The sequence below is a fragment of the Periplaneta americana genome, chromosome 13 (genome assembly GCF_040183065.1).
Source record: "Periplaneta americana isolate PAMFEO1 chromosome 13, P.americana_PAMFEO1_priV1, whole genome shotgun sequence".
Taxonomy (NCBI): domain Eukaryota; kingdom Metazoa; phylum Arthropoda; class Insecta; order Blattodea; family Blattidae; genus Periplaneta; species Periplaneta americana.
The window spans coordinates 36,549,124-36,563,715 of NC_091129.1; the positions used below are offsets into that span (position 1 = coordinate 36,549,124).

General features: G+C 40.9%; 1 protein-coding gene across 1 annotated transcript in view; it reads right to left on the reverse strand.

The window, feature by feature from the left end:
* Window positions 1–11,733: 11,733 nt before the first annotated feature.
* Window positions 11,734–14,592, reverse strand: part of LOC138711797 (alpha-tocopherol transfer protein-like) — a 77,568-nt gene continuing 74,709 nt past the window's right edge. Inside the window, exon 7 of the mRNA XM_069843030.1 lies at window positions 11,734–11,981. Coding sequence (XP_069699131.1) covers window positions 11,830–11,981 — 152 coding nt within the window. The 3' untranslated portion in view covers window positions 11,734–11,829. The remainder of the gene's footprint in view (window positions 11,982–14,592) is intronic.

Here is a 14,592-nt window from a genome sequence, read left to right on the forward strand (position 1 = left end):
CACTATAATAAAAAGTGTTCCACCGTAAGTGGAACATGGCATAGATCACACTCCGGCTGAGGCTCGCCACGTAGGAGATGGCCATGCGTCAGATGACAGTGGCCAATCCTCAACCGAGTCAGTAAGACTTCTTCGTGTCGTGACCCTCTTGCAGACGAATCCTAAACACGAACAGTATTCTTTATTCTTATTAATTTATTTCCCTCTTGTGCAGACCATTCGCCTTCCCATTGTCACCATAATGTTTGTTTCAAATAATTTTTAATATCTTGCCACCTCTCACGCCAATACACCTCAGACCCATTTATAGCATCGTCCCTGGCTGCAGCATCCGCTGCCTCGTTTCCAGGAATGCCAACATGACCCGGAGTCCACACTACTCCATTCTCATAGTCAGAGATTAGAAGAGTGTGGAAAAGTTCCTGGGTTCTCAACAAAAGCGGATCATCAGAATTCAGACGCTGCAGGGACTCAGTGGCGCTTAGAGAGTCGGAGCAGATAAGGAATCTGCCCCGGGGTTCCCTAATTAAAAACAATAAAACTTTATAAAAAGCATATAATTCAGCGTTAAAAACATTGGTGTACTAGCTCAATTTATATTTATATATCTGTCCATTTGCAACAAAGGAACATCCAACACAAATATTTATCCGGAATCCGTTAGTAAAAACTAATGAATAATTTGGAAACTGTAATAAAAGTTCACTAAAACGAAGTCTGTAAACAAAAGCTGGTGTAAAATTTTTAAAACTTCAGCTCAGACTTACGTCAAACATGGGGCGTCTCATAGTCCACGGTGGAGTGGTGGTGTACTCCAGTATGCGAACTGTTGGCAAGCGGATGTCGAGCTCGGAGGGCAGTTCTCGAAACCGCACACCTGCTGGACGAAGTCTCCGTGGAATTTCACTGTTTCGGCCGTAAAGAGACAGATGGTAAAAGGAGTCGTAAGAATTGTGCTCGGGCTGTGAGCGGAGCTTAACAGCATACGAGCACAATAAGACATCACGTCACCGATACAGTGATGCTTCCCCCGCTTCGCAATACAGGGTCTCTATCCGACTCGCTCGGAAAGCCTCTGTAGCGAGTTGTATCCCATTATGGTGAATAGTGTCTAATTCACGTAACTTCGATTTACTTATACGATGAAAGAGTAATGGAACGGAGAAAAATTCTCTCCGGCGCCGGGATTTGAACCCGGGTTTTCAGCTCTACGTGCTGATGCTTTATCCACTAAGCCACACCGGATACCCACCCCGGCGTCGGACAGAATCGTCTCAGATTAAGTTCAACCTCTTGGGTTACCTCTAGTGGCCGCTCTCTGCACTACGTCATAGATGTCTATGAACGTAGGACTGAAGTCCACACATGTGCTGAGGTGCACTCGTTATGAGTGACTAGTTGGCCGGGATCCGACGGAATAAGCGCCGTCTTTCGCATATCACATATATATTATTTTAATGTACCGAAGTACATATAATATTTCCATGCAGATATTCTGCGTCATCATACGATGAAACAGTAATGGAACGGGTATCCGGTGTGGCTTAGTGGATAAAGCATCAGCACGTAGAGCTGAAAACCCGGTTTGAAATCCCGGCGCAGGAGAGAATTTATCTCCGTTCCATTACTCTTTCATCGTATGATGACGCAGAATATCTGCATGGAAATATCACATGTACTTCGGTACATTAAAATAACATATATGATATGCGAAAGACGGCGCTTATTCCGTCGGATGCCGGCCAACTAGTCACTCATAACGAGTGCACCTCAGCACATGTGTGGACTTCAGTCCTATGTTCATAGACATCTATGACGTAGTGCAGAGGGCGGCCACTAGAGGGAACCCAAGAGTTGGAACTTAATCTGAGACGATTCTGTCCGACGACGGGGTGGGTATCCGGTGTGACTTAGTGGATATAGCATCAGCACGTAGAGCTGAAAACCGGGGTTCAAATCCGGGCGCCGGAGAGAATTTTTCTCCGTTCCATTACTCTTTCATCGTATGATGACGCAGAATATGTGCATGGAAATATCATTTGTACTTCGGTACATTAAAATAATATATATGATATGCGAAAGACGACGCTTATTCCGTCGGATCCCGGCCAACTAGTCACTCATAACGAGTGCATCTGACCACATGTGTGGACTTCAGTCCTACGTTCATAGACATCTATGACGTAGTGCAGAGGGCGGCCACTAGAGGGAACCCAAGAGTTGGAACTTAATCTGAGACGATTCTGTCCGACGCCGGGGTGGGTATCCGGTGTGGCTTATTGGATAAAGAATTAGCACGTAGAGCTGAAAACCCGGGTTCAAATCCCGGCGCCGGAGAGAATTTTTCTCCGTTCCATTACTCTTTCATCGTATGATGACGCAGAATATCTGCATGGAAATATTATATATACTTCGGTACATTAAAATAATATATATTGGATTTACTTGCAGAGCCATAGCTAAAAAAAACATAATCCAGCTTTGCCTGGATAAGAGCACGATAAAGGCGTAAAAGCACTATGCGGTCTACACACCAGCGAAACCCTGACAAAAGGCGTAAAATGTTTAACGATTTTTCACAACGCCTTCTCAAATCACGTATATGCGCCTCCCACGTTAATTTATAATCAAAGATAAGGCCCAAATACCTCGCAGTGTCTGTATATTGCAATTCCACTCCATTAAGACGTGTGGATGTGGATGGAGTCCACGATGTTTGTAGAAGTGGACAGACTGCATCTTTTGAGTGGAGATTTAAAACCATTGCGAACAGACCACTCTGATAGCACGTTGATGACCAGTTGCAACTGTCGACTGATGGATGGTAGGAATAGGGAGCTGTAATATAGACTGAAGTCATCAACGTACAAGAGAGAAGTAACTCGGTCACACACACAGTGGGCAATTCCATTGATCGCAATGCAGAAAAGAAGAACGCTTAATACAGTCCCCTGCGGAACGCCGTTTTCTTGAAGATGTTCATTAGAAGGTGTGGTGCCTACTCGAAATCGGATATATCGCTCTGCCATGAACTTCGCAGCAAACGTTGGGAGACTGCCACGAAGCCCCCAATCATGCAGAGGTTGTAGAATGCCATACCGCCATGTGGTATCGTAAGCTTTCTCTAGATGAAAGAAGATCGCTACAAGTTGCTCCTTCTTGAGGAAAGCATGTCTAATGGCGGTCTCCAGCCGAACAAGTTGGTCTGTGGCGGATCTGTGCTTACGAAAACCACATTGGATATTAGATAATCTGTTTCCCGATTCGAGTACCCACATCAGGCGTTTGCTTATCATCTTTTCCATAACCTTGCATACGCAGCTGGTGAGACAAATTGGCCTATAACTTCCAGGTAAAGAAGGATCCTTTCCCGGTTTCTGGACAGGTATCACAATGGCTGAACGCCAAGCAGATGGAAATACACCCTCTGTCCAGATTCTTTTGTATATTGACAGAAGAAAGGATTTTCTAGCTGGCGGAAAATGACGAAGCATGCGGTTATGGATGTTATCAGGGTCAGTGGAGGTGTCAGGGAATGTGTCTAGTGCCCTCCAGCTCCTCGGATTTGAACGATGCATTGTAGAGTTCAGTGTTATCTGATATGAAGTTCAGGGTTAGTTTTTCAGCAGTATTCTTGATTTTTAGAAATTCCGGGTCATAATTATTTGAGCTGCTTAATTGTGCAAAAGTGGTAACAAATATTTCAGCAATTTCTATGGGACTGGTGGTCGTTACTCCATTGTTCAGAATTCTCGGAATTACAGAACTACGTCCCCCCATTATTCGACGTACTTTGTCCCATACGATGTTAGATGGGACGTTCTTTTTCAATGAATTGACGTAGTTTGTCCATAACGTCTTCTTAGCATCGCATACAGTGCGACAAGCTTTGGCTCGAAGACGTTTAAACTGGACAAAATTTGCTTGGGTCGAATGGCACTCAAATTGTCGTATGGCACATCTGCGGTCTCGGATTGCTTCTCTGCAGGCATGCGACCACCAGGGGACAGAGAAACGTTTTGGCCTGCAGGACGACCGGGTGATAGATAATTCCGTTGACTTTATAACCACGTTTGAGAAATGTTCCACTACGGATTCCACAATTTCTTGTCGGTTATCATCGAATGATATGGGCTCCGAAAATCCGAACTAGTCCGCCTTTTTAATAACCCATTTTGGAGATCGAGATTCCGCAGGACGTAAAGCGGACATACGCATTCGAATGGGATTGTGGTCACTACCATGTAGGTCATGAATCACAGACCATTCGAAATGCGTGGACAAACCTGGGCTACAAATGGAGATATCTATCATGGAGTATGTACCGTAAGCAAAGGAGAGATGCTTCCCCTGATTCAGGGTAACAAGATTTAGACGGGTACATACCTCTGCTATTTTATTTCCTCTGTCATCATCGGAATTTGAGCCCCATGATTGGTGGGATACATTGAAATCCCCCACTAGCAAATATGGAACAGGTACCTGCGAGAGAATGTCTTCAATTTCATGCAATGTGAAAGGTGCGTCTGGGGGCATATAAACAGAGACTACTGAGAACTGTATGTAAGGTAAAGTGACTCGACCGGCTATGCATTGATGTGGGCTATTGATGTTGATAACAGAGGAAAAGATACTTCCGCGGAATAGGAGGGCACAACCTCCGTTGGCACGAATACCAGCAAGATATTCGTACCGGTGAACGTAGTATCCCGAGATACTCAGGGAATTTTCGGGCCGAAGGTGTTTTTTCCTGGAGACATAAAATAACAGAGTTTTCATGATAGATCAATTGCTATAGTTCTGCATATCTTCTGCGTACACCGTCCACATTCCACTGTACAATATCAGTCATCAAGAGGAGCTATATCATGTTGGTGGCTTAACAGGGGATCTTCTCTTCTTTTCCTTTCTATGGGAAGATGCTTTTGCCTGTGACTGCTTTGTCTTCGACTCTAGCGACTCACTTGCAGTTCGTCGCACTCCTGATTGTGATCTTGATCGAGGACGTCATCGAGAACGTGATCTCGATCCGCCACCCGAACTAGGAATGCGACGTTCTGGTGTTCTACTAGGCCTACAATCCTTCTCTGCTGTCATAGCAGCGATTTACTTAGGGACGTAAGGCCTAATGTCAACTCCACAAGAGTCCTCTAACTCAGCAGTCTGAGTAGCAGCTTCTACATATGGCTGGGTTGCTATCTCAATTCGCTTCCCAGGTATGTTTGTAAAAGGTGGCGTTTGTGTAGTGGCATCGATTCCCTCTGTTGCTTTCTGTAGTACAGACGCATAGGACTTTTCCGTTGCCTTCTTTCTTTATCTAAAATACGCTTACGTGCCTCAAAGAAGCTAATATTTTCCCGGACTCGAAGTTCTTGAATCGTCTTTTCCAGCATATATTTTGGGCAGATTTTAGAATTAGGAGCGTGGTCCCCAGAACAATTCACACAGTGCTCGGTACATGGGGAATCCCCATGGTCAGCACCGCCGCACTTTGCACAGATGATATTGCTTGTGCAACGTTTTTGCGTACGTCCGAACTGTTGGCACTTAAAGGACCGCATTGGATTCGGCACATACGCACACACAGGGACACGCTCGTAGCCGACAAAGATATGTTCTGGCAAAAGAGACGTCTCAAAGGTCAGAAAGACTGTGCTTAGGGGTTCAGTCCGGCCGTCCCGCTTCCGTAGTAAACGGTTAGCCTTGGACACGGACTGTTCCGGCAACTCCAGTTGGATCTCTTCATCTGACAGACCATCTAGAGAATCTGTATGCACAACTCCTCTCGTGGTGTTGAGCGAGGAGTGACGTTCAACTCTGATGGGATATGACCCCAGGAACTTTGCTTTCAACAGCGTCTCACTCTGTTTTGCAGATGCACTCTCAACGAGGAGACTACCGTTGCGGAGTCGAGTTGCATTTCTGACTTTCCCAACGAGTCCATCGAGCGCACGTCTCACGTAGATAGGACTAATGTTTTTAATGATTTTTTCCGTTTCTTCCAAGGCGATACTGATAAATTTTGGAGGCGGCACTTTTACAGTAAATTTCTCAGGGTCCAATTCCATAGCAATTTTCGTCACATGACCACCAGTCGTACTTTCTCCTGTCTTCTGTTTCTTATTAGTTTTTCTGAGGGAGGAGGAGAGGAGCGCGAGAACATTTTGAACTGGCCCCCCTACGAAACCGTCGTCGTCAGCCTGCCACCGGGGGGGGGGGCGAAAGAAAAAGACACCGAAATATTCTTCGCGGTCTGTGCCGGCCGTGGGGACCCTCCCCACAGCCCGATAACAAGCAACCCACTTCACGCAAGTTACCCTTCAAACTGGTTATTACATACCTAACGGCAAGTTCTGCACCAGAGGCGTGTGGCAGTTTCATGCCCCTACCACGGGAATAACCTCCCGTAGCTCCCCACTCTACACTGAACACAACCGCCAGACTACTCGGCTAACTTCAATCCACCTCCCAAAGCCGGAGCAATCCGAGATCGCACGCAGCTTCAGGGGACTTGTGGTTGATTACACTGCGACACCCATAAGTCAGCGGTAACACGTCGGAGCGATATATCCGTCCCGGCGAGCAGAGTCGGTCACCGGGGCGTCTAAATCGCCCCGGGCCTCCATTGGAGCTCTACGTGTGTGTTCTTGACCTCTGGTCCGGGTTCGGCATCTAAACTTGCATATAGGGGCAGTATGAAGTGTCCACTATTGCTTCGTTGCTGGGCGCCCTGTCGGGCCACACAAGTTCGAAGTCGCGCTCGAAACCGTGGGACAGGACCACGGAGATTGGAAAGATCCCCGCTGGTGAGACGGGAGTTATAAGCCTAAGAACCTTAACGTAATAATGAATATAATGAACTAGAAGAGGAAGAATAATGTAGCCTTACCAGGCATTAACAAATCCCGTCATGGTGGCGGACATGGCGAAAGCAGAGAGGATGGAGAGGTGAAAATGGCTGTGATGATGTGGTGGGCGTTCCGCATGCAATGATGGCCGGCGTAGAGAAATAGAGTGATCAAAAAGACGAGAGAACGAAAAGGGGTGGTTGATGATAGGACAAAAAATGGCCGAAAAGAAGAGCTCGAGAGCCACCATTGCACCCCCCGGTCTCCAACTTGGAGGAACTCACCTCGACCGGGAAGTTGTTCACTTGTTCTACTGCCTCTTTTGGAAATCGTACGTTTACCTTCTCAATTTTTCCTCCTATGACCAAGATTTCAGTCTTCTTTGATTTTATCTTCATCCCAAATTTCTTACGCCTGTCATTTAGCACGAGTACATGTCTGTTAGTATCGTCTCCTCGTCTGCTAACAACGCCACATCGTCAACAATTTGTATGCAGTTTGTTGTAGAAAATAATGTAGATATTCATATACACTTAGACATTTCGGAATACAAATGTTACCACGGAAACGATTTGCTAAAAATGTATTTACTATGAAATGAAATAAAAATGAACTGAACTTTATCACAATGGGTGAATTGTCCGAAAATGAGGGTGAGAATGAAAATCGTTGGTGTAATCACTTTGGGCGAATATTCCTGGATTAATATTCTTGGGCGAATTTTTTGAGTGGATTTTCTTTTTGGCCAACTTTCATTGTGCATACTAGCCTGGTCCCATTCTGTTATCGTTCTTTAGTGATACTGTATAAATAATATTCATGTTATTTATATTCTGTTATCGTTCTTTAGTGATATGAATAATATTCAAGTTATCATTTGTATTCTGTTATCGTTCTTTAGCGATATACATAACATAAATTTAATATCAGGTTTGGAACAATACAGTTGCATAATACTGGTGTTAGTTTTTTCTTTTTATATTATTACATTACACTAATCTTGAAACAAAATAAAATGAAAAGGAGTGACGAGGAATTGAACCTGAGACGTTGACATCTAAGTTTCGACGTTCTTCCGACTGAGCTACGATGGCACATGTATAGAAACATTTGAGGAAAAACTGGCCTAATGCCCCTCCGAGATTTCCTGATGATTTGTAGAAGCTCATCTAGGATGTGGGGCACAAAGACTAATTGGGATTTCCCGATCTCTGATCCTGCCCATGGGCAGAACACTTATGTATATATGTCCAGGATGCCTGGAATGTCGTGGCTGAGAACAGCCGCTATTTGAAAAGACTAGTCGATTCCATGCCCACTCGACTGCAAGATGTGGGGAAGATAGTCTAAATATTGAATCGTGGCTTTTGGTTTTGTTTTTGAAAGTTTAATTGTTTGAAAGTTCTAAGGCAGACGCCAGTAAGTTTCTTCATAAACCTCGTACCAAACGAGCAGAACGATCGCTGAAATATGGTAGACGAAGTATCAGTTGCTCTAACTCATGAACAGGGCAAAGGATTTGGAGTATTATAAGGTAGTGTTGAAACGTATATACGACTATTATAGCCCAAGGTTTAGTGAACTGGAACCGAGCTAGTGCATTGACAAAGCAGAAGCAAATTCAGTCATAAAAATTACACGCAACTTATTACAAAATTATATGAGAACCAATTAATGTTTTACATAGTTTAAATAAATATATTGGCCTACATATATAATATAAATTTCATTTCGAACTAGATAATTCAATCCATTTGTTATTTTGAAAGGACATATCCAGCGTGTGAAAATTAAGGAAATTATTAAAAAAAAGTAATGAAATATATTAAAAGCTCTTCTCAAAATATCATATAGGTACATTATTAATAATCAGAAAAAATACAATAACTTTTTAACCTCTTAATACAGTTTTTTTGTTGGTTCCCAAAATTTACGTCGATTGACTGATCCCCTTAAAAGGAGATAGAGATACATAAGCCTATAAACAATCATTGTGTGATTTTTATAGTACATAGTGTAATATTTTCAAATTTGCCGTTAAGAACGACACCCTGTTAGATGGAAGAAAAAACTTAGGCCTACACATGGATAAACTGCGTTGGCTACACAGTTGCAGCATACTTGAAATTAGGCAGGTCACTTAAATGTACATCTTCAATGACGTCATTAAGATATGATGTGTTCGATAACACATTTGAAACTTCACTAAGCGTGCTATATCCACTGTGTTGATGTGAATATATCGAAATGTAGGATGATTGACAGACGAAGAATCAATGTATCCACCATAACCTTTAGTTGGAGCGGCTGAAGTCATCTAGCGATACGCGGGGGGGGGGGGGGGAACTTAAGGCAAGAATTGGCGGGTCGCTCAGCAGCCGAGGCAGTGTAACTCCAGTCTCAGAATTCAATTTGTCATCATAAACACGTTTGTGTTTAATAGTACTTATATGGCGCTTTACGATAAATTCCTAGAACCTGCCACATAATATTTACAAAATTTGCAGAATTGTTCATTGTTTTAAATAATAAACACATCATCAAATTGTGAAATACGTGCTCCTAATTTTGTATACACTGCACTTGTTCTATTATTCGGGATATCTCGCACGAACTACTGACTGACACACTTGAACACAATTGCATTGTTTAGTTGTTTCAGGTTCTGAAATAATTTCGCAACAAATTACGTGTAATTTTCATTGACTGGACTGTACTCCTGCTTGGTCAGTGCAGAAACTCGGTTCAAGTTCACAACAACTTGGCTATATATACAACATTTCACTATTACTTTATAGTACTCCAAATCCCTTTCCTGGTCATGGCATACCACCTTGTACCGTGAACGCAGAGACTAATCCTGCACGTAGCGTCGCGATGTCAAACACCCAACTCCTGACATGATGAACCCGGACACACCTGGACGGCGGCCTTAAAGAGACTCTCTTGGTCCAAAATGGCATCGATAAGGAAAAGAGAAGCAACCGGTACATTCAAAAGAGCCAATCAACATCTCCAGGCACAAATCTAAAAGAAGAGCGTCATTAATAACGCTACCTGTATGCATATAAAATAAAGTCACGACAACTAGCGGAGAATGCAAGAAATACTTAACAACTGGAGTGCTCTAACATAAAAACAACGAACTAACTGAAAGCTACTACAAAAGGTAAATGAAAGGAATAAATCTAAAAGCAAATAAGGCCAAAGTAGACAGAAAACTCAAACAAAGAAGGAAAGGCAAAGTAGGAAAACAACCGCCAAAATATGTATGTGGAATTTCGCAACTTTTTCATGTGAAACAATTTTTGTCTAAAAAAGGAAGAAAAACAGATAAAATTGTATTAAATTGTTTTGTTGGAAATATGTCAAAGAATAACCCCTTCAAATTAATTATTGACATTATTTACTGTTTGCCCTATTTGCAGGAAACGCAGAAACGACAAAACGTATCTTGAGTTGTAATTGCAGAAAGGCCTCAATTTTGTTTTGTTTTTAATTTTATTTACTCTTTATTATGTGATATAACGGATTATTAACATTACTTTCTCTCTGTACACCGGCATTAAGGTTTTGTTTTATATTATAATTACAAATAATTAACGTTTCTGAACAGTTAAACTGCTTTCGTTTCTCTATTGTGTCTGCATTAATTGTGACGTTGATATCCATATTTAAATACTAGTTTCTTCTAATGCTTTGAATAACAATTGAGAGAGCATTCTAATTTTGTAGTATTAAATTAAACATTACCCTTCGAAAATATTCCATCTTCTTTTAAAAAAAAATCTCCAACTTCACATAACAGCAATTCCTCTTTCAATTTTTATGAATGTCTTCTTATATTAAAGAACCTTAAAGAATTGGTTTAAACTATGGATTTAAACAGTGAAATTCCACTTTTAGTAAACAAATAATTGTTCAGTACATTAAAATAACTATACAAGACGGAAGATTGCGGGTTAAATTTCCGATGGCGTCATGATTGTTTTTCCATGATCTAATCTTTTCGGCAGCAATATGGCCCTAATATTTACGCAGTCTCTAACAGAAATGAAATCAAGGCATTTACTTGGGGGTAAAACTGGCGGCAAGGACTGAAATTCTTACTGTCACTAATTCCAATCATTCGCAATAAAGAAAGTAACAATTACACTACTGGCACATCTGCCTTCACTGTTGTTCTTTGTATTGACACAGCACTTCTGCAGTGAAATCTGTCTGTACAAGGCATACTTCGTTATTGATTGATGATGTGTTGTAGGGTGCCAAATACTGCGCGAGCTAAATTATACTCTTTGACTGACGGTTATACAGACCTGTATAGAAATAACGATGTGCAAACAACGGTTGTTGGAAAATTTTAATGAAAAATTATTAATTTTATTTGCGAATATACCTTTAATACAAAATCACTAAAATCCAAAAATAAGTCGCAAATACGAGTATGACACGTTCAGTGAACAGTCTGTTTCTGCAGATCTTTCCTGCACGCTGTAGACAAAACTCGTTTCTCGTTTCGCATTCCATAAAATAATAACGATTACGTTCCATATTATGTGCGGTTGAGTTTACCGGCACATGTATAAACATTAATAAACACACAAAGTTTACAAATATATTAGCACTGTAAAATATTGCGACTGTGTGCATTCAAGGTTTGAGTCTCGATCGGATCTCGTTCTCTACTTTTTAGAGGCACTTCCATCTGAACTCACCTTTTTCCATTTTACTGTATTACATTTTAGAATCGTAAAAGATGTAAAGCACTACCTTGTGGTCCAGGACATCAGCGTAACTCCACATATGGTATATGACCAGACAGTTGAGACGAATACAGGGTCGAAAGAATGATGTGATTATAAGGCTTCAATGGTTTTATTACATAGTTTACATAAAAAACATTATATGTTCTGTCACCTTTTATTGAAAGAATTGACTCATTTACTTCTCCATTAATATTACAAAATTTAACTTCAATTTAGTCAACATTAAGCTTCCTGAAGGAGCCCTCAAAGCCGAAGAGATCACCAGAGTTGAAGTCACCTCCTTGCCTTTTTTTCTCGTCAGACTTGAAGTTATCGTGTTGGAAGAACCAGTCGTGGTAACTGTCTACTTTCTTAAGCCACAGATCTGAAACAGTCCCAGCAAGATGTTAGACAGCGGAAAAAAGAAACAAAAAGTGGAAATAAAATTAGATAGAAATTGGGGCCATGCACGACTCATTATGTTAGTTATGTTTTTTAATGTAATAAAGACGTTTGAATGGAAAGGCATGTTACGACTACACCGCGGATTTGTAGATATATAAATGTATTTTAGGTACCTAAAGCGAACTCTTTTATTATCTCATTTAGCATTTGTTAAATATAAAATAGGCTCTAAAAGTATTGGATAGAAAAACACTAGAGATATTAAAAGAAGTAATACAATATTAAAAAATTAGCAAATTTATTGCCAAGGTTAAAGAATCAACATTAGACATACAATATAGTTATAGGAAATTGTACTTGTTTGTGAAAAGAGTGTTTATGTAAACGTTTATAATCTGTCAAATATATCGGTACTCTCTTACTTACTTACTTACAAATGGCTTTTAAGGAACCCGAAGGTTCATTGCCGCCCTCACATAAGCCCGCCAGCGGTCCCTATCCTGTGCAAGATTAATCCAGTCTCTATCATCATACCCCACCTCCCTCAAATCCATTTTAATATTATCCTCCCATCTACGTCTCGGCCTCCCTAAAGGTCTTTTTCCCTCCGGTCTCCCAACTAACACTCTATATGCATTTCTGGATTCGCCCATACGTGCTACATGCCCTGCCCATCTCAAACGTCTCGATTTTATGTTCCTAATTATGTCATGTGAAGAATACAATGCGTGCAGTTCTGTGTTGTGTAACTTTCTCCATTCTCCTGTAACTTCATCCCGCTTAGCCCCAAATATTTTTCTTAGCACCTTATTCTCAAACACCCTGAACCTATGTTCCTCTCTCAGAGTGAGAGTCCAAGTTTCACAACCATACAGAACAACCGGTAATATAACTGTTTTATGAATTCTAACTTTCAGATTTTTGGACAGCAGACTGGATGATAAGAGCTTCTCAACCGAATAATAACACGCATTTCCCATATTTATTCTGCGTTTAATTTCCTCCCGAGTGTCATTTATATTTGTTACTGTTGCTCCAAGATATTTGAATTTTTCCACCTCTTCGAAGGATAAATCTCCAATTTTTATATTTCCATTTCGTACAATATTCTGGTCACGAGACATAATCATATACTTTGTCTTTTCGGGATTTACTTCCAAACCGATCGCTCTACTTGCTTCAAGTAAAATTTCCGTGTTTTCCCTAATCGTTTGTGTATTTTCTCCTAACATATTCACGTCATCCGCATAGACAAGAAGCTGATGTAACCCGTTCAATTCCAAACCCTGCCTGTTATCCTGAACTTTCCTAATGGCATATTCTAGAGCGAAGTTAAAAAGTAAAGGTGATAGTGCATCTCCCTGCTTTAGCCCGCAGTGAATTGGAAAAGCATCAGATAGAAACTGACCTATACGGACTCTGCTGTATGTTTCACTGAGACACATTTTAATTAATCGAACTAGTTTCTTGGGAATACCAAATTCAATAAGAATATCATATAATACTTCCCTCTTAACCGAGTCATAAGCCTTTTTGGAATCTATGAATAACTGATGTACTGTACCCTTATACTCCCATTTTTTCTCCATTATCTGTCGAATACAAAAAATCTGATCAGTAGTCGATCTATTACGCCGAAAACCGCACTGATGATCCCCAATAATTTCATCTACGTACGGAGTTAATCTCAAAAGAATATTGGACAAAATTTTGTACGACGTCAACAAAAGTGATATTCCTCGAAAGTTACCACAGTTGGTTTTGTCCCCCTTTTTAAAAATAGGTACAATTATGGACTCCTTCCATTGTTCTGGTACAATTTCCTTTTCCCAAATAGCAAGTACAAGTTTATAAATTTCGCTATATAATGCACTCCCACCCTCTTGTATTAATTCTGCTGGAATTTGATCGATACCTGGAGACTTGTACTTTTTCAGATTTTCTATCGCAATTTCGACTTCTGAAAGCGTGGGTTCGGGTATAAATGGCTCAGCAGTTTGTATTTCAATTTCGTCCCGATCATTTCTATTTGGCCTATGTACATTTAGTAGTTGCGCAAAATAGTTTTTCCATCTGTTTAGGATTGATGGAGAGTCTGCAAGCAAGTCACCATTCTCATCCTTGATCACGTTTACCCTTGGCTGATATCCGTTCTTAAATTCCTTTATACCCTTATATAAATCTCGAATGTTTTTATTCTTACTATTTGTTTCTACCTCATTCAGTTTTTCCTTCAAGTAACCTCTCTTTTTATTCCTAAGTGTACGACTTGCTTCCCGTCTTTCATATATCGGTACTCTCACTTAAAATAATATGTAGGCCTATACACCTAAATGCATTAAAATTCCACAATAATTCTTTCAACTGTTCAAATCACAGTTGGCTTCGCAATAAATTACTAAAACTTTCTCTCTGTTCTAGAGAGGAAGTTTGACTCTTGTCAGTGAAAATATTTTGTACGCAGAAAAAGAACGTTCTTCATACTTCAATTTCGGCACATGTGGAACTGGAATGTTGCGCTCAACTGCACCGGATTTACCCACAACAATATTTGCTGCTGCACACAGTTCATTAAGGTCCTTGTTCTTTGT